This window comes from Suncus etruscus, chromosome 12 (assembly GCF_024139225.1).
Source record: "Suncus etruscus isolate mSunEtr1 chromosome 12, mSunEtr1.pri.cur, whole genome shotgun sequence".
NCBI classification, from domain to species: Eukaryota; Metazoa; Chordata; class Mammalia; order Eulipotyphla; family Soricidae; genus Suncus; species Suncus etruscus.
In genome coordinates this window covers 90,942,230-90,960,009 of record NC_064859.1, presented here as the reverse complement: position 1 = coordinate 90,960,009, position 17,780 = coordinate 90,942,230, and the positions used below count along the sequence as shown (strand labels likewise).

The following is a 17,780-nucleotide window of genomic DNA, read 5'->3' as shown; positions in this document are numbered from 1 at the left end:
ATTTTACCTGGGCCAATTTTTCAGACGTAAGGTTTGGATCGATCCATTTGCCTGCTTATATGTGTGTTGAGTGTGAGTGTGTTGGCCACCTGTGTTTAATTCCAGTAGTGCTGAGAAGTTTCTCTCGGTGCTGTTTGGTTTTGTTTGAAATGTCTGTTTATGTAGTAGCTCTACCTTTCATTTTATTTATATTCCTTCATTAACTTTTCCCCTTCAGTTATTTAACTTTTCAGTAACCACTTTGTAATAGGCTGCTGGTGGGACTCACACCACCTCCAGCTTGATGCCTGTTGCCATCATGGGAAGAAGATGATCTCACCACTATGAATCGCCCATTGACTGAAGAGTGGGGAAAGGATGACATCACTGGTCCTTTTCAGTGGTTCATCTTGCAAGATATCATCACTCTGGTTGCTGTCAGAGTCTCTCAGGTCATTTGGCTGTGAGTCATTCTCAGAGTCACATCGAAATTGCTGAAACTGCCTTTTTTACCGCTTCACTCCACCTTGAGACTGTTCGTGACTGGTGTCAACTTGGGAGAGAGATCCTTAGCTTTAATAAAGCATCTCCAGAACTGTTACTACTGCCAACCAGTTTCTGAGGATCCACAAGACTATGGAACTGTCTGAAATTATGACCCAGAATTTATTTACTCTTTGATCACGATTTTAATATTTAGAATATGTATGTTTAAGTATAATTTTAACATATATATATATACATATGTATATACATGTTAAATATATATGTTTTTCGGGTCACACCTGGCAGGGGTTACTCCTGGCTCTACACTCAGAAATCACTCCTGGTCAGCGGGCCACAGATCTCCTGGGCTGAACACTTGATCTAGGAGACTGGGACCCCCCACGCCAGGCGGGTCTTCATGACCGGCCCTGGCAACTCGGGCCCTGGGGGGCCGTCGGAGGAGTGAAACCCCTCCCCTATGTATACTGGACCCCCTGTTTTGCTTGCTAGTAATATTATTTTTCAAAGACGCGCGGGCGCATTTTTAGTCATTACCCAAAAACGTTCCTGATCCTAGACTGCTCCTAGGAATAGAATCAGGATGCTCAAGATTCTGACAAAACACTCAAATTGACCTTTATTGTCTAGTCTTTTATGTATTGCCTCTCCCCTCACCCCTTTGTCTCTTCTACCTCCTCATACCCAAACCCTGAACCATTATCTTCCCCTTATTCAACCCTCCTTATCCTCAGTTCCTAATTTGGTAGACACCAAGACTGACCTTCTGCCCAACACCACCATCCAGCTCCTCATTGAATGACACCCTTTCGGCCCCCAGCTCATGCCTACACAAACAACTACGACCAACACGCCTGTTGACCCATGCTTGGTGGCCCCTTATGTCCCCATCAAACTATGGACTGTTGCATGATACCAGAATCAGCTTCAGCATAACCCCTAGTTCAAGGACAATATAGGGTTCTGTAATGCCGCAAAACATGTCGAAAACTCAACTATCACCTGTTGTCTTCAAATACCCTTGTTTTCTTTTTTTTTAAACATAAAAGGGTCACATGTATCTCTTTTGTATATCTTAGATGTATTCCCTTAACATCTATAACTCTTTTCAAATATCCTCATTTGTGACAATTTTGCCCACTAGTTTAGTTATTTGATTGCTTGATTTCCCCCCTACGAGATCTGTTTTATAAGCAATACTGGTAGAAGAGTAACTCTGTGTAGATTTCACATTTATACCAAGTTATGGGAAATGTTGAAATTTATTTGTTGGCCCCCAGATGCACCAACAATATCTTGTGGCATTGCTTCTCCTTTGCATAGGCACATTAAAATGGGAAAATAATACGTATACAAACAAGTTCTTATCTAATAGAGATGGGAACCAAAATTTGGTAATGTAATTAGGCCTTTTATCCTGAACATTGTCATAATGATTTGGCTCAGGCCTCAGAAGAATGAGCATCGCCCACATACACCTGAACTATGGAAACAACCACAATTGTCTTTAACATTCCCAGGATCCAAGCCTCTACCAGAGAAGACCTACCACTGCTTTGGCATTGACTGACTCCAAAGAGTACTCCCAACACCCAGGTGACTCAGCAACAGTCTGCATGCAGAGCAGATCGCTCTGCATTTAATGATATGCTGAAACTAAAGGATGCTCCACATCAGCCTGACATCAACGAAAGAAATGCACAGAATCCAGAGTCTTTAAATATAAAAGTCTGATACCAACTATAGCTAAAGTGTGAAAAAGTTTCACCGGGACCTTGAGAATGACTGGAGTTGGATAGACTGGTATGCCTGGAACCCAGAGTCTGTCTTATGCCAATAAACTTCTGGGGTGAGGCCTTTTTGTAATCAGGTCAAGGATTTTTTTTTCCCATTTTCTCCATTTTTCTGGACCTATGCATACATTGGTGATTGCCACTATCACACCTTTACTATATTTTTTTACTCTAAGGAAAATAATACAACTTACTGAACTTAAAAACAAATTACTGTAATAGAATACCTGTCTCGAAAACAGGCAGGGGATGGGAAGGGGGGAGGGGGTAATGTTGCACTGGTGAAGGGGGGTGTTCTGGTTATGACTGTAACCCAAATATGATCATGTTACTTACTAGTAGGCTCAGGGGACCATATGATATGCTGGGATTCGAACCACAGTTCTGCATGCAAGGCAAATGCCTTACCTCCATGCTATTTCTCCAGCCCTAACATGTATATTTTTAATGTATATTTTAGACTAGATAGTAATACTTGTTTAGAATTTAGTATAGATAGTACCCTTGAAGTTATTTTACTTCTGTAATTAGGTAATCAGAATTGTTTAGTGTGTTATTATTTTTGCCCCTTAGTAGTCCCTTTTTCTTAGAAGTATATTGCCTTATGTTACCTCTTATTTATGCCTTTTTTTTTCTATAATGTAAAATAGGGAAAGATGTGGGATTACAAGATTTGTCTGTTTCTACATCAATCGATATCCACATTAGATGGAATTTTTTTGAATATAGCCCCTTTGATAGGTAGTGAGACTGGATAGTCCCACCTTCCAGGTGGGATGTTTTTCCTCATATAAAAAGCTTGGGCAGAAAGGAAAAAGCCTTTTCATTTCCAGATCTCCGTGGAGCTGGCTGCTTAATGGTGGATGGTGGATAGGCATGAGGGTAATGTGGAGAATTTTCCAAAGTCTTGTCTTTTCTTTTTTTTTTTTTTTTTTTGATTTTTGGGTCACACCCAGCAATGCTCAGGGGTTACTCCTGGTTCTATGCTCAGAAATCGGTCCTGGCAGGCTTGGGGGCACATATGGGATGCCAGATTCTGCATGCAAGGCAAACACCTTATCTCCATGCTATCTCTCCGGCCCCCTTTTCTCTTTTCCTAAGTGTGTGTGTTTGGATTATTTTATAGACAGCCTTCTGACTTCAGACCTGTCTCATCAGTGTTCGTGGTTGGAACTGGAGGGTTTAGATTCAGCAGAATTCCTTTTTTTTTTTTTTTTTTCACTTACACCCAGCAGCACTCAGGGGTTTCTCCGGGCAGGATCGGGGGACAATATGCAATGCTGGGAAATTGAACCCGGGTCCGTTCTGAGTCAGCCAAGGGCAAGGCAACGCCTTACTGCTGTGCTATTTCTTCAGCCCCTAGAATTTTTTTTTTTTTTGGGGGGGTCACACCAGTAGTGCTCAGGGGTTACTTCTGGCTCTGCACTCAAATCACTCCTGGCAAACTTAGGGGCCATATAGGATGCCAGAGATTGAACACGGGTCTGTTCTGGGTTGGCCATGTGCAAGGCAAACACTCTACCTCTGTATTATTGCTTTGGCCCCTAGAATTCTTTTATTGGGTGTGGAGGGGGGTCACACCCGGCAGTGCTCACGGATTACTCTCCTGGCTCTGCACTCAGAAATAGCTCCTGGCAGGCTCAGGGGACTATCTGGGAAACCGGGAATTGAACCACTGTCTGTCCGGGTTGGCCACATGCAAGGCAAAAGCCCTACTGCTGTGCTATCTCTCCAGCCCCTAGAATTCATTTTTGTGAAACCTATATGAGTGTTAAAAACTTACACTACATTGACATTATCCATATAATTGTAGAGGAAAGATGCCAAAGACTGTCAAAGACCTTAGAAGAAGTAAAAGTTACTACCTTATCCAATCTATCCCTGAACTAGAGGATGATTCTCATGACCAATAACCAAATGGAAGTGACAATCACATAACAGGGTGTAACTAAGATTTCTGTTTCTTAAGCATTAGCAGAAAACAACAAGATTTTTACTATGCTAACAAAAAAAATTTTAGTTTTTTTACACTTTATGATAGAGTGCCAACCTTATATATGTGATGCCTTGGGTTTGCTCCCTCCTGGCAATGCCATGAAAAGAAAATGAAAAAAAGCATAAATGTTTTTTAATCACCATCTGGAATAAACCCCATGCTCTTTATGTTCTTAACTAAAATCACTATGAATTATAACTGAGTAGTTACAAGCAAAATTTCTCCAAGATCAGGAGTGGAAAAGCTGATTTTTTATTCTTGCCAAGAGCCATTCTGATCATTCATGGGTCACACAATACAGGCAGAAGCCAAGGTCAGCAAACAAGAAACATCGACTCTTTCCCATCATGAACCAAGGTCTGACACATACTCTTTCTGGTCTTAAAAGGCCTAGTGGCCAGATGTTCTTCCCATTCTTGCCTAAACTTTCCTTTTCATAAAAAATAAGACAAAGAGTTCTCCAATACTTCTCCACTTTATTAAGATTATTCAGCATGGCATTTATGTATCTAAACAATTACTGTAAGTTTTCAATGCTGTTTAAACTAAATTATCTTCTCATAATTTGGTTATTTTAGGCACGTTGGTTTGCATTTTATAGCAAAAACAACTAATCCTTAGGACACAAGTAAGACATGTCACAAAGATGGTTCCAACCCTCAGCTAAACTCTCCAAACTCATACTCAAGTAGTCCTTTAGAACAGAGACGTAGAACAGTCACTTAAACTTATAGCTGTGTGAGACTTGGTGAGTAAGAAGTCCCTGAAAGGACATAAACTAGGATTACTGAAGAGCTCAGTATACTGGTAACACTGAATTGCAAAGAATTTAATAGAAGGCCACAAGTTTTGTTTTCCTAGAGAAGTGCAGAAGGACACTTAGAAGCTGTCACTTAGTAAATTGATATGGCACCGCCCGTCGTAATTGCTGTGCAGAAACTCCCAGTCCCCTCTTCTTGACTTATTTCGGGTAAGCTTCTACTATCATGGCATGGCCCTGCAGAGGAAAGAAGTTCAGTTAGAGCAGAAGACAAAGACCAGGCCAAATTCAGGGCAGAATCAAAGGTTCAGTCGGCCAAACCACCCACCTCCAAAGAAACCCACTATGAAAAGTTAAAAGGAAGAGCACTGAACTGACTACTTGCTTTTGTTTTTGGGTTACACCCAACAGTGCTCAGGGGTTACTCCTGGCTCTAGGCTCAGAAATCGCTCCTGGCAGGCTCGGGGGATCATATGGGATGCCGGGATTTGAACCACTCTCCTTCTGCATGCAAGGCAAACCCCCTACCTCCATCTATCTCTCTGGCCCCATGAACTGACTAGTTTTTGGGTTTTGATTTTTATCAGGTCACACCTGGGTGGAACTCAGGGAAACCCCATGGTGCCAGGGATCAAGCCCAGTTTTCCTCCACAAAGCAAGTGCTCCAGCTCTTTCTGTTTTTACCTTACAAGTTCAAGTTCAGTTTTCCCAAAACACAGTTCTTTTTTTTTTTTCCCAGCTGCTACTATGAGGCCACTACTGGTAGTAGAGGGATTGTATCAGATCCATAAAAGATTGTCTCAGATCCATACATAAAAGACACATGCTATGTCACTTGACATGTATGCTAGGTTCAACAGTTTTTAGGGAATTATATATGTATATATAAATGAACATTTTATGATTGATGAAGAAAATACAATATAAACTTAGGGCCAGGGAGATGGCTCAAAGGGTTGGAGTGTGTGCTTTGCATGCAAGAGCCCAGCTTTGATCTCTGGCACTGTATGATCAAGAGCACCATCCAGAAGAAAGCCTATAAACACTATGTTTATGTCAAGAACATAAAAACATTTGTATGCATGTGCAAACCTATTACGATCATGATAAAAAAAAAGTATAGGTGATTTTTGCACATTCCATAAGTACAGAATACATAATTGGGAAGGGAGGTACATGCAGCAGTGCTCAGGGACATTCCTGGTTCAGTTCAGAGTGACCTCCTGAAGATAAAGGAACCAAAGCAGTGGCAGTTGAATGCAAAGTAAGTGCCTTAACTTTTTTATGAACTCTGGAATTAAACATCAGCTAAGCTAGACTGATAGCACACTAGTAGGTAGGGCATTTGCCCTGCATGCAGCTGATTCAGGTTCAATCCTGGCATCACATATGGTCCCCCTGAGCACCACCAAAAGTAATTCCTCAGTGCATAACCAGGAGTAACCCCTCAGCATCACTAGGTGTGGTCCAAATCAAACAAACAAACAAAAATCCCCCCAAACCATAATGAAACACTTTCCTTTCCTGTTATCAGATTTCAAAATGGAATGTTCTTCCCCACAAAGTAGTTGCTTTCCTTCTAGGTGTTTTTCATCCACCGGGATGAACTTTTTTTCCCAGAGTTGGAACAAGAGCTCAATGGACTGAACATTTACTTTGTATTCAGGAGGTCCAGGCCTGATCCCCAGCAACAGACTGTTTCCCAAGCAAGATTATGAGACCTCCAATTCCTGAGCATGTCTGGGTGTGGTGAAACAAACAAAAACCAAGATTTTTTTTTTCAAGCTAAAATAAATAGAGCTCTCGGATAATCTTGTTTCTTTTCTTTTCTTTTCTTTTTTTTTTTTTTTTTTTTTTGGTTTTTGGGTCACACTCGACAGCACTCAGGGGTTACACCTGGCTCTACACTCAGAAATCGCCCCTGGCAGGCACAGGGGACCACATGGGATGCCGGGATTTGAACCATGGTCCTTATGCATGAAAGGCAAACGCCTTACCTCCATGCTATCTCTCTGGTCCCGGATAAACTTGTTTCTAAGAACGTATTTTTCCAGAAGCTTCTACAAATCCAGTGTGACTCACCTGCCCACCTGCTGCACAGGCAGCCACCAAACCATACTGGCCTCCATCCTTCCGTAATCTGTTAGCAGCTGCCATGACCAGCCGGCAACCAGTGGCTCCAAACGGGTGTCCCAGGGACAGTGACCCGCCCCAGTTGTTGAACTTATCCAGTGGAGGCAATCCAACCTAGGGCACAGAAGCAGGCGTGGAGCAAAGAAGGATACTCTTTAACAATCAGGCTCTGAGGGGCCGGGCGGTGGCGCTAAAGGTAAGGTGCCTGCCTTGCCTGCGCTAGCCTTGGACGGACCGTGGTTCGATCCCCCGGTGTCCCATATGGTCCCCCAAGCCAGGAGCAACTTCTGAGCACATAGCCAGGAGTAACCCCTGAGCATTACCGGGTGTGGCCCAAAAACAAAAAAACAAAAACAAAAAAAAAAAACAAAAAAACAACAAACAATCAGGCTCTGCTCGCTCTTCACGTCAAGCTCTTCCTTGAACACATATCTCGCTAGCTTGTCCATGTTCTTTATTTTGTTTTGTTTTGTTTTTTTGGGGTCACACCTGGCGGTGCTCAGGGGTTACTCCTGGCTGTCTGCTCAGAAATAGCTCCTGGCAGGCACAGGGGACCATATGGGACACCGGGATTCGAACCAACCACCTTTGGTCCTGGATTGGCTGCTTGCAAGGCAAACGCCGCTGTGCTCTCTCTCCAGGCCTTGTCCATGTTCTTTTTTTTTGTTTTTTGGGTCACACCCAGCAGCGCTCAGGGGGTCCTCCTGGCTCTATGCTCAGAAATCACTCCTGGCAGGCACAGGGGACCATATGGGATGCCGGGATTCGAACCACCAACCTTCTGCATGAAAGGCAAATGCCTTTCCTCCATGCTAGCTCTCCGGCCCTGTCTCCACGTTCTTACTTGAAAACGTACACACCCTTTCTCTCTCCTCACATCTTTTTTTTTTTTTTTTTTTGGTTTTTGGGCCACACCCTGTGACGCTCAGGGGTTACTCCTGGCTAAGCGCTCAGAAATCGCCCCTGGCTTGGGGGGACCATATGGGACGCCGGGGGATCGAACCGCGGTCCTTCCTTGGCTAGCGCTTGCAAGGCAGACACCTTACCTCCAGCGCCACCTACCCGGCCCCCACATCTTTTTTATAAGTCCACTTATTGGGGCCAGAGAGATAGCATGGAGGTAAGGCATTTGCCTTGCATGCAAAAGGATGGTGGTTTGAATCCCGGCATCCCTTATGGTCCCCTGAGCCAGCCAGGAGCGATTTCCGAGCATAGAGCCAGAAGTAACCCCTGAGTGCTGCCAGGTGTGACCCAAAAATCAAAAAAATAAAAGAGTCCACTTATTTTCACTGGATATCACAATGGGAAGAGCAATCTAAATTTCTGCTTTTATTCATTTTCAAGAATATCTAGGAACTATTTTCAGCTAAGAAAGTATATTTCATTAAATGAAGATTACTTCTTCTTTTTTTTTTTTTTTTTTTTTTTTTTGGTTTTTAGGCCACACCCGGCGATGCTCAGGGGTTCCTCCTGGCTGTCTGCTCAGAATAGCTACTGGCAGGCACGGGGGACCATATGGAACACCGGGATTCGAACCAACCACCTTAGGTCCTGGATGGGCTGCTTGCGAGGCAACCACCACTGTGCTATCTCTCCGGGCCCTGAAGATTACTTCTTAAATCTTTCCCCTTCTACTAGGTGACTAATCTAAATATTCAAGTATTTTAAAATTCAATCATATATATATATTTTCAATCATATATTTTTAAAGTAATTTTAAAAAATTTATTAAATCACTGTGAGGTACAAAGTTATACAAGATTGAGTTTCAGTCATACAGTATTCAAGCACCCATCCCTTTACCTCAAGTATATTTTTAAGAGACACTCACCTTGGTTTTTCTCCCCATGTAGTTTTGTGCAAACCAATCAGAATCCATCGCTTTAAAATTAGCCAAAATCTGACCCTAGAAGGGAAAATAAGAAATGTTCTTCCAGGCTTTATTTTTTAAGGTATGAGTTTGTCAAACTTTTTTAATTTGAGCAAACCATTAAATCAATTTTCAGTGACAATTTTCTTAAAAAATAATTTGGAGTTTTTGGAGGACTTCTAATAAAGAGGCTTTAAAAAGCTATGTTTTTCTGTTAAAAAATGTTTTTTGGGGCCGGGAAGGTGGCGCTAGAGGTAAGGTGTCTGCCTTGCAAGCACTAGCGTAGGATGGACCGCGGTTCAATCCCCCGGCGTCCCATATGGTCCCCCCAAGCCAGGGGCGATTTCTGAGCGCATAGCCAGGAGTAACTCCTGAGCGTCAAACGGGTGTGGTCCAAAAACCAAAAAAAAAAAAAGTTTTTCAGGGGCCAGAGTGATAGCACAGCAGTAAGTCATTTGCACACCACCAACACAGGACGAATCCCAGTTCAAATCCCGGCATCCTCCCAAGCCTGTGAGGAGTGATTTCTGAGCACAGAGCTAGGAGTAACTCCTGAATGCCACTGGGTGTGACCCCAAAAAAACAAAACAAAAAAATGTTTTTCAGAGACAGAGAGCTCAATGGGCAGAGTACGTATTTGGCTGCAGGAGCACTGAGTTAGGAATTGGCTCTAAGCACAACTAGGTGTGACCCAAAGAGAAAATATATATACAAATACATACATATATATAAAAATCTCCACTATACTTTCACTCATACGCTAAACCACATTTTGTTCCCCTTCTCCAACAACACACCACAGACTATTTAATTACTATAGTTTTAAAAGTGACTTACTGAGAAAGCTTCGTGAAATTCAAAAGCATCAATATCTTTCATTGTTAACCCTGCCTTTTCTAGAACTTTTGGAGTTGCATACGTAGGTCTGAAAAGAAAAAAAATATATATGTTAAAACTGAATGCTCCTTCTTATCCTCCAAATTTAGCAAAGAGACAGACATGGTCTGCCCTCACAGAGTTTATCAAGTACAGACAGAAGCAGATAATGAATAAGGAAACAATGAGTAAGAGAAGGCCAAACTCATAAAATCCTAGAAAGTAGAGTTCAAGGATAAAGTATAAAAAAGGGTCTAATTAGTCAGAAGGACATACTGGAGGCCAGCGATGAGACAGATCTTGTCTACAGATTGGGAAGCTTTTATCAAAGGCCATTATGACGATTGTGCAACAGAAAAAAGTGCTTATGTCAGCTTAATGAAAAAAATTTAGAAAAAAAAGTTTAGTTGAGGGGCCAAAGCGATAGCACAGTGGATAGGGCATTTGTCTTGCATATGGCTGACCCAGATGTGGCCCAAAACCAAAAAAAAAAAAAAAAAGTGAAAAAATACAAAGATAAATACATTGAAACAAAGGGAGAAAAAGGAAATAAACCTAAATAAATAAAACTTTATATATAATATCAACATTGAGAATGATTATTTAAAACAAGTCAACACATCAAGCATGATCCCAAGACTTAATGTGACTTAAAATTTGGGTAGTCAGGGGACTGGAGCAATAACAGAGTGGGGAAGGCACTTACATTGCATGCAGCCAGCCCATATTCAATCCCTAGCATCCCATATGGTCCCTGAGCCTGTCAGGAATGAGGAGTAACTCTGGGTAGAGCTGGGTGTGGCTCCAAAACAAAAAACAAATAAAATCTGAGTGGTCAATTTAGGTATTCAAACGCTTCTGATAGTAATCCAAGATCACACTCTGCTACTTACCCAAGTAAGAGTTGATCTTTTGGATCCTGAGACACATACACAAAATCCCTAGATAAGGAAAGAGAAGAGTTAAAATAATGACAGTAGTAAATAAAGCAAGCAGAAGCATTTTGTTTAGACATGCACTTTACCTTAAATAAGCCTTGGGTTTGTAACCCATGGCCAGGGCTTTCTCCTCCGACATAATCAGCATTGCTGATGCACCATCAGTCTGAAATAGGAGGGAGAACAGTCTCATCAGCCTTTCGGGCCTCACACATCTTTCTATAGTCATTGACTATGCCCTGGTTCTGAATCTAGCAAGCGATGATTCATATGGCCAAGTTTGCATTTTATCCATCATCATATGTAAGGTCTTTCTTTCTTTCTTTTTTGGTTTTTGGGTCACACCTGGCGGAGCCCAAGAGTTACTGCTGGTTCTATGCTCAGAAATCGCTCCTGGCAGGCTCAGGGGACCATTTGGGATGCCGGGATTCAAACCACCATATGTCCTGGGTCGGCTGCATGCAAGGCAAACACCCTACCACTGTGCTATCTCTCCAGCCCCCATCATAGTCTTAACTTGCACATGGATCCACCATGGAGAAGTTAAAGAACTCTTCAAAGAGCAGCCACAAGTAGCAAATAAGTAAATATCTAACTTCAGAAATATCTACTCATCATAGACTGAAGTGTATTTTTTAGTAGAGTTTGAGGAACTTTAGATTCTATACCAAGAAAACAAACAGGCAAAGAAACATACTCCATATGCCTTTCCTTTTTTTTTTTTTGTTTTGTTTTGTTTTGTTTTTTGGGGGGCCACACCTAACAATGCTTGGGTTACTCCTGGCTCTATGCTCAGAAATTGCTCCTGGAAAGCTTGGAGGACCATAAGGGATGCCAGGAATCAAACCCAGGTCTGTCCTGGGTCTGCCATATACAAGGCAAATGCCTTATTGCTGTGCTATCTCTCCAACCCCCCATATGCCTTTCCTAAGAATAAGTAAAATATTAAAGTCATTGTATGGTTTTTTTTTTTTTTTAAAGCCCTTCCTATTAAACACTAAGGAGCCAGAGAGTTAGCACAGTGTTAGGGCATTTGCCTTGCATGCGGGCGACCCAGGACGAACCTGGTTCGATTCCCCACATCCTATATGGTCTCCCGAGCTTACCAGGAGCTATTTCTGAGCACAGAACCAGGAGTAACCTGAGTATTGCCAAGTGTGGCCCCAAAACCAATCAATTAATAAAATAAATAAACTTAAGAAACAAATTAAAAACTACATCTTTTGGTAAATTTTTGTAGCAAAATTTACAATTCAAAATAATTTCTAGTATTCTAGCATATTTTATTAACTCAGTAATTCATTCCTTTTGGTGGGGATAGGGAGGCCATACCCAGTGGTGCTCAGTGGACTATAGTAGTGCCAGGCATCAAACCTGGGAAAATGGGGCCGGAGTGATAGCTCATCAGTAGGGTGTTTGCTTTGCAAGTGGTTGACCTAAGACGAACCTCGGTTTAATCCCCTGGCTTCCCACATGGTCCCCCAAGCCAGGAGCTATTTCTGAGCGCATAGCCAGGAATAACCCCTGAGCATCATCAGGTGTGGCCCCAAAACAAGAACAAAAAAACCTGGGTCAGGCATGGAGATGCAAGGGATGACACATGTAAGCCTTTGTCCTATTTCTCCAGCCAAATCACCGAGTATTTCCCCCCACCCCACCCCACTGGGTAATTTTTGAAGAGACTATGTAGCTACTCACAATAGGATGGCCATCACATTTGAAAATGCAGTTAACCACACACCATACATAGTTTATGGATATAATGTCGGTAACATACCCAACCAACATGCCACTGCAAAATCACAAAGCCTAAATGATGCATCAGCCCTTGTCCAGAAATCCGTGTATCTGTGATCTGTCCTGTGCGGACTTGCGTTTCTGATTTTCCAGGAAGCTTTCCTGCCAACTTGCCACATCACAGAACATTCCAAATTCACACTTTATGCTCCAATCCAGAAAGGCCCTCACTTGCACACCTCCCTTGATTTGCATCTGCTGTGCTTTTTTTCCTAGAATGTATGTTTGTTACTACCGGAATTGGTTGCTATTTTGCTTTTGCAATTAGCTGCTCAAGTGTTAACTTCTGAAAAGCTTCCCAGATCCCCATCTCTGCGTCTTCTCTATTAGTCTGTGCTGACAATCAGAGCACTTGCTTGTGACATTACAACCATCTGTCCTTTTTATCCCCGCTGCCTAGTAGAGAGAGCTTTTTGACTGGCTAAGTGCCTAAAGAGAACAGCTGAGTGAAAAAAATTCAGCACTATCTTTATAATGAGTATCTATATTTTTAAACCCCTATTCAAAATAAGCACAAATAGATCTATTTAGGCTTTTCTATTCAGCGCATGAATCCCCAAGTATCTAGCAGGCACATAGAGCACACATAGTCACCAGGAAAGAAGAATTGGCAGCTGTCACAGTGCCATAGGGCTTGATGAATGCAGGCTTGAGTTTGGCCATCTGCTCCAGGGAGGAAGGACGAATGCCATTATCTTTGGTAACTGTATCTTTTCCTGTAAAATATGAACTTTGTAATTCAAAGGAACTGCAAGCTTGATACATTTTTCCTTGAGAATTATGTTTGGCAAGGCACAAGCACAGTGAAAGGTAAGTTTTACCTAGTCACTAAAAAAAGCCTTATTAATACAGTACTAAATTTTAAGCCTGATTCTCAAGACCTTTGGGAAATAATATACATGCTTTAAAGACAACAAAGAATCTCTATATTCTCTCTATATTATTTTTGGTTTTTCAGGCCACACCTGGTGATGTTCAGGGGTTACTCTTGGCTATGCGCTCAGAAATTGCTCCTGGCTTGGGGGACCATATGGGAAGCCTGGGATTGAACCAAGGTCTGTCCTGGATCAGCTGCATAAAAGGCAAACACCTTACTACTGCGCTATTGCTCCGGCCTGAATCTCCAAATTCTTTTTGTTTGTCTTAGGGGCTATGCCTGGTGTTTTTAAGGGTTACTCCTATATATAGGGTATATATATATATAATTTTGATTTTGGTTAGATGATGCAGTATTGGAGAACTGAACCCAGTCTCCAGCATGAAAGCATGTGCTCCAGCCCTCACCAGCAAATCCTATCCCATATTCTTTATTTTTTTTGGGGGGGGGGGGTTTGGGTCACACCTGGCAGTGCTCAGGGGTTCCTCCTGGCTCTATGCTCAGAAATCGCCCCTGGCAGGCACGTGGGACCATATGGGATGCTGGGATTCGAACCACCGTCCTTCTGCATGAAAGGCAAACGCTTTACCTCTAAGCTATCTCTCCGGCCCCCTATCCCATATTCTTACAATATGATTCACAATTGGTTTCTTGATAGATGTCATATGAATGAAAAAAAAAATTAAGTAGACATACAGACAAGCAAATGTGTTAGGATGGTCTAAAAGGAGACTAAAAAATTATCTTATGGGTGGGCTGGAGCAATAGTACAGTAGGGAGGGCACTTGCCTTGCATGTAGCTGACCTGGGTTTGATCGCTGGCATTCCATATGGTCCCCTGAGCCTGCCAGGAGTCATTCCTGAGTGCAGAGCCAATAATAACTCCTGAGTACTACTGGGTATGGCCCCAAAACACCAAAATTAAAAGCTCTTTTATAAGGTTTGAGGATGTAGCTCAGTGGCAGAAAACTTGCCTTTCAAGTGTGAGGTCCTGAGTTTGATCCCCAACACAGTCAAAATAAAAATACATTAATAATTTATTATGTTTTGGATTCACACCCAGGGTCTACTTCTGGCTCTGAACTTAGGAATTACTCCTGGTAGTGCTCAGAGGACAATATAGGATGTCACAGATAGAATGTGGATCAGCCGCATGCAAGGTAATTGCCCTATCGGCTGTAGTAGCTTTCTAGTCCTTCAAAATAAAAAAATTTTATTTTAAAATGTTTACTTACTATTAGAACATAAATTGAAATTTGAGCCCATGCAAATGCTAAGGGGCGAGAGTGAGAGCACAATGGGAAAAGTGAGTTCAAACCCTGCACTGAATATGATTCCTGAGTACTATCTGGAGTGATCCCTGAGTGTAGACCTGGGAGTCAGCTCTGAGCACCACCAGATGTGTCCTCTCCTCCCCCACCAAAATAAAAGAGAAGGCAGCAGCTGAGTATCTTAGAAACAGAACCTATATACTACTTGATAAACTCAGTTGGAGATTTAAATTTTTGAAAGCAATTCTGAATTGTCTACCAGGTACTAGGAAACAAGCTGAGCTTATTGCTTTACCTGGCACTTTGAAGGGCACAACATCAGAAAGCAGCCCCTCATCTTGGGCCTTCTTGGCCAGGTTGTGTGAGCGCAGAGCATACTCATCCTGTTCCGTTCTCGAAACAGAAAAGGCAGCAGCCAGCCGGTCTGCAGAGTGGCCCATGGTCTCATTGGTGGAGAACTCAGCTACTGCAGGGAGCTGGGGGGAAAGTCACACAGGACTGGAAATGCTGCTGAGGATGCTATACACACCTCGACTATTTGGGGGTATCAATTAGCTATCAAGATCAAGCCAAGGGGAGCTCTCTGTAAACAGGGCATCTTTAGAGAGGGCTTTCAAATCCAAATTTTCAAACCACTATCCCTCCCCTGCACACATACACACCTTAAACACATAATCAACTAACAGAATACTACCAAACAGAATCTATAATTATTTTTGGCTGTTGTTCTGAAGCCACATCTGTCAGTGCTCGGGGCTTACTCCTGGAGGGGTTGGAGGACCCTACGAGGTGTTGGGGATCAAACACTGGTCAGCCACAGGCAAAGTAAATGCCCTACTACTGCATTATAGCTCTGGTGGTGCTCAGGGGTTACTCCTGGATTTGAGCTCAGAAATCAGTCTTGGCAGGCTCGGGGAACACATGGGATGTCGGGGATCGAACCTGGGTCTATCCTGGGTCAGCCACATGCAAGGCAAATGCCCAAACGACTGTGCTATCTCTCTGGCCCCTCCAGCTTGAATCTACAACTATTTAAGCAAACTGGACCCATGCTGTCTCACCACACCCTACATTTCTGCAGCAGGATGCTTTAGAAACACAGGCCTACCTATAAAAATCCATAGGCCTTACCTCAGGTGATAGGAAATTCAACCTGAACTTGGAGAGTAAAGAGAGTCTCTGGCCCAGAGTCTTGGCTTTATTGAGATCAAGCATCATCTTCCTCATTTTCCTCGAATGGCGAATAGGAACATCAGACATCAACTCCACACCGCCTGCCACGATCACATCGTACTGCCCAGAAGCAATCAGCCCCACACCTACAGGGCACATGGGAGCAGCATGTGAGTATCTTTTGCAGCAAAGGAGAGAACCCTGGTAAACGAAGCATCCCGATGGAAAGTTAGTAGTATGAGCCTTGCTCAACATCTCTAATTAAGATGTTCACCTTCCAAAGGATGATGGGGTGCCAGGATCCAACACAGGGCTTCTATATACAAGGTACGGACTCTCCTCTGAGCTGAATCCCCAATCAAAGTCCTAACTTTTGATTGTTATTTTTGTTTTTCTTTAGGACCGCACCCAGTGGTACTCCGAGATCATTCCTGGGTGGCGTGGGAGACCATTTGGGGTGCGTGGGTCGGCCATGTGCAAGGCAAAAGCTCTACCTGCTGCTATACTATTGCTCCAACCTTTTTTTAGTAACTTTAAAAAAAAGTCACAAACTCAAGTAAAATAGGATTAATTCAGGCCATATACACAACTTCTGAAGATATCCACTGGACCAATTCTCAAACAAATCATACTCAAAAGCATAATATTCTCCATATTTTACATACTGGTAGAAAACCCTTTTTGTGCCACTGAATTAAAAATTTGTTTTGTGTGTGTGTGTGTGTGTGTGTGTGTGTGTGGTGAGGGGCTACACCCAGCAATGTTCAGGGATTACTTCTAGCTCTACACTCAGAAATCACTCCTTACAGTGCTCAGAGAACCATTTGGGATGCAGGTATCTAACCTGGGTTGGCCGTATGTAAGCCAAAGGCTTCGATATTCTATCTCTGGCTTTGTTATTTGGATATTTGTAACATAATTCACATCTTTAGACTACAACCAGACAAACTATGGGCTGAAAAGAAACATCCAGGTCTGTCTCCTCATACATTCCTGTCAGACTCCAGGATTATGTGCTTTAAATAGTCTAATGGCCAGATATTCCTCACAAGTTATGCTCCAAGCTTTAATTTTTAGAAAAAAAAATGTTGTTCTACAAAGAGCTATTTTATTTCTACCATAAGCTTCTTGAGATATCAGAATGGTCCGATCATGCCAGTGCAATAGTACAGTGTGTAAAGTACCTGATTTGCACATGGCTACAAGGCATTGGAAGGAATTATTCCTAAATGCAGAGCTAGAGGTAACCCCTGAACCAGATGTGTGGCACAAAACCCAAAAAATACAAACACCTTATTACTCTTCTAGTTTTATTTCCTATCACCAAGGTGGGAGGCTGCCCAACTTGGCCTCAGTTCCTAAGAGGGCATGACTATTCTAGTTTTCAGGCTTCTTGTCTTTGCACAATAGGGGCTGATGCTACAAAATTCCTATAGTTTTGCTAAAGCTTGTTAGAGTTTTAACTAATTATGTCAAGGTTGTAAGAAAAAAGAAAAGTTGTATTATCTAAAGCAGTGGTCCTCACACTTTTTAAATAGGGGGCCAGTTCACTGTCCCTCATACCGTTGGAGGGTCGAACTATAGTAAAAACAAAAATTATCAGAGAGATAGCACAGCGGCGTTTGCCTTGCAAGCAGCCGATCCAGGACCAAAGGTGGTTGGTTCGAATCCCAGTGTCCCATATGGTCCCCCGTGCCTGCCAGGAGCTATTTCTGAGCAGATAGCCAAGAGTAACCCCTGAGCAACGCCGGGTGTGGCCCAAAAACCAAAACAAAACAAAACAAAACAAAACAAAAATTATGAACAAATTCCT

The 17,780-nt window shown here is 42.6% G+C and overlaps 1 protein-coding gene across 1 annotated transcript in view; it reads right to left on the bottom strand.

Annotated features, from left to right (window-relative positions):
• Positions 1-4,728: 4,728 nt before the first annotated feature.
• HADHB (hydroxyacyl-CoA dehydrogenase trifunctional multienzyme complex subunit beta) overlaps positions 4,729-17,780 on the bottom strand; it is a 43,279-nt gene continuing 30,227 nt past the window's right edge. The window contains exons 8-16 of the mRNA XM_049784481.1: positions 15,926-16,113; positions 15,090-15,270; positions 13,241-13,362; positions 10,936-11,015; positions 10,805-10,852; positions 9,873-9,960; positions 8,997-9,071; positions 7,115-7,279; positions 4,729-5,269 (exon numbers count right to left, since the gene is read on the bottom strand). Of these exons, the coding sequence (XP_049640438.1) occupies positions 5,234-5,269; positions 7,115-7,279; positions 8,997-9,071; positions 9,873-9,960; positions 10,805-10,852; positions 10,936-11,015; positions 13,241-13,362; positions 15,090-15,270; positions 15,926-16,113 (983 nt within the window). The 3' untranslated portion in view covers positions 4,729-5,233. The remainder of the gene's footprint in view (positions 5,270-7,114; positions 7,280-8,996; positions 9,072-9,872; positions 9,961-10,804; positions 10,853-10,935; positions 11,016-13,240; positions 13,363-15,089; positions 15,271-15,925; positions 16,114-17,780) is intronic.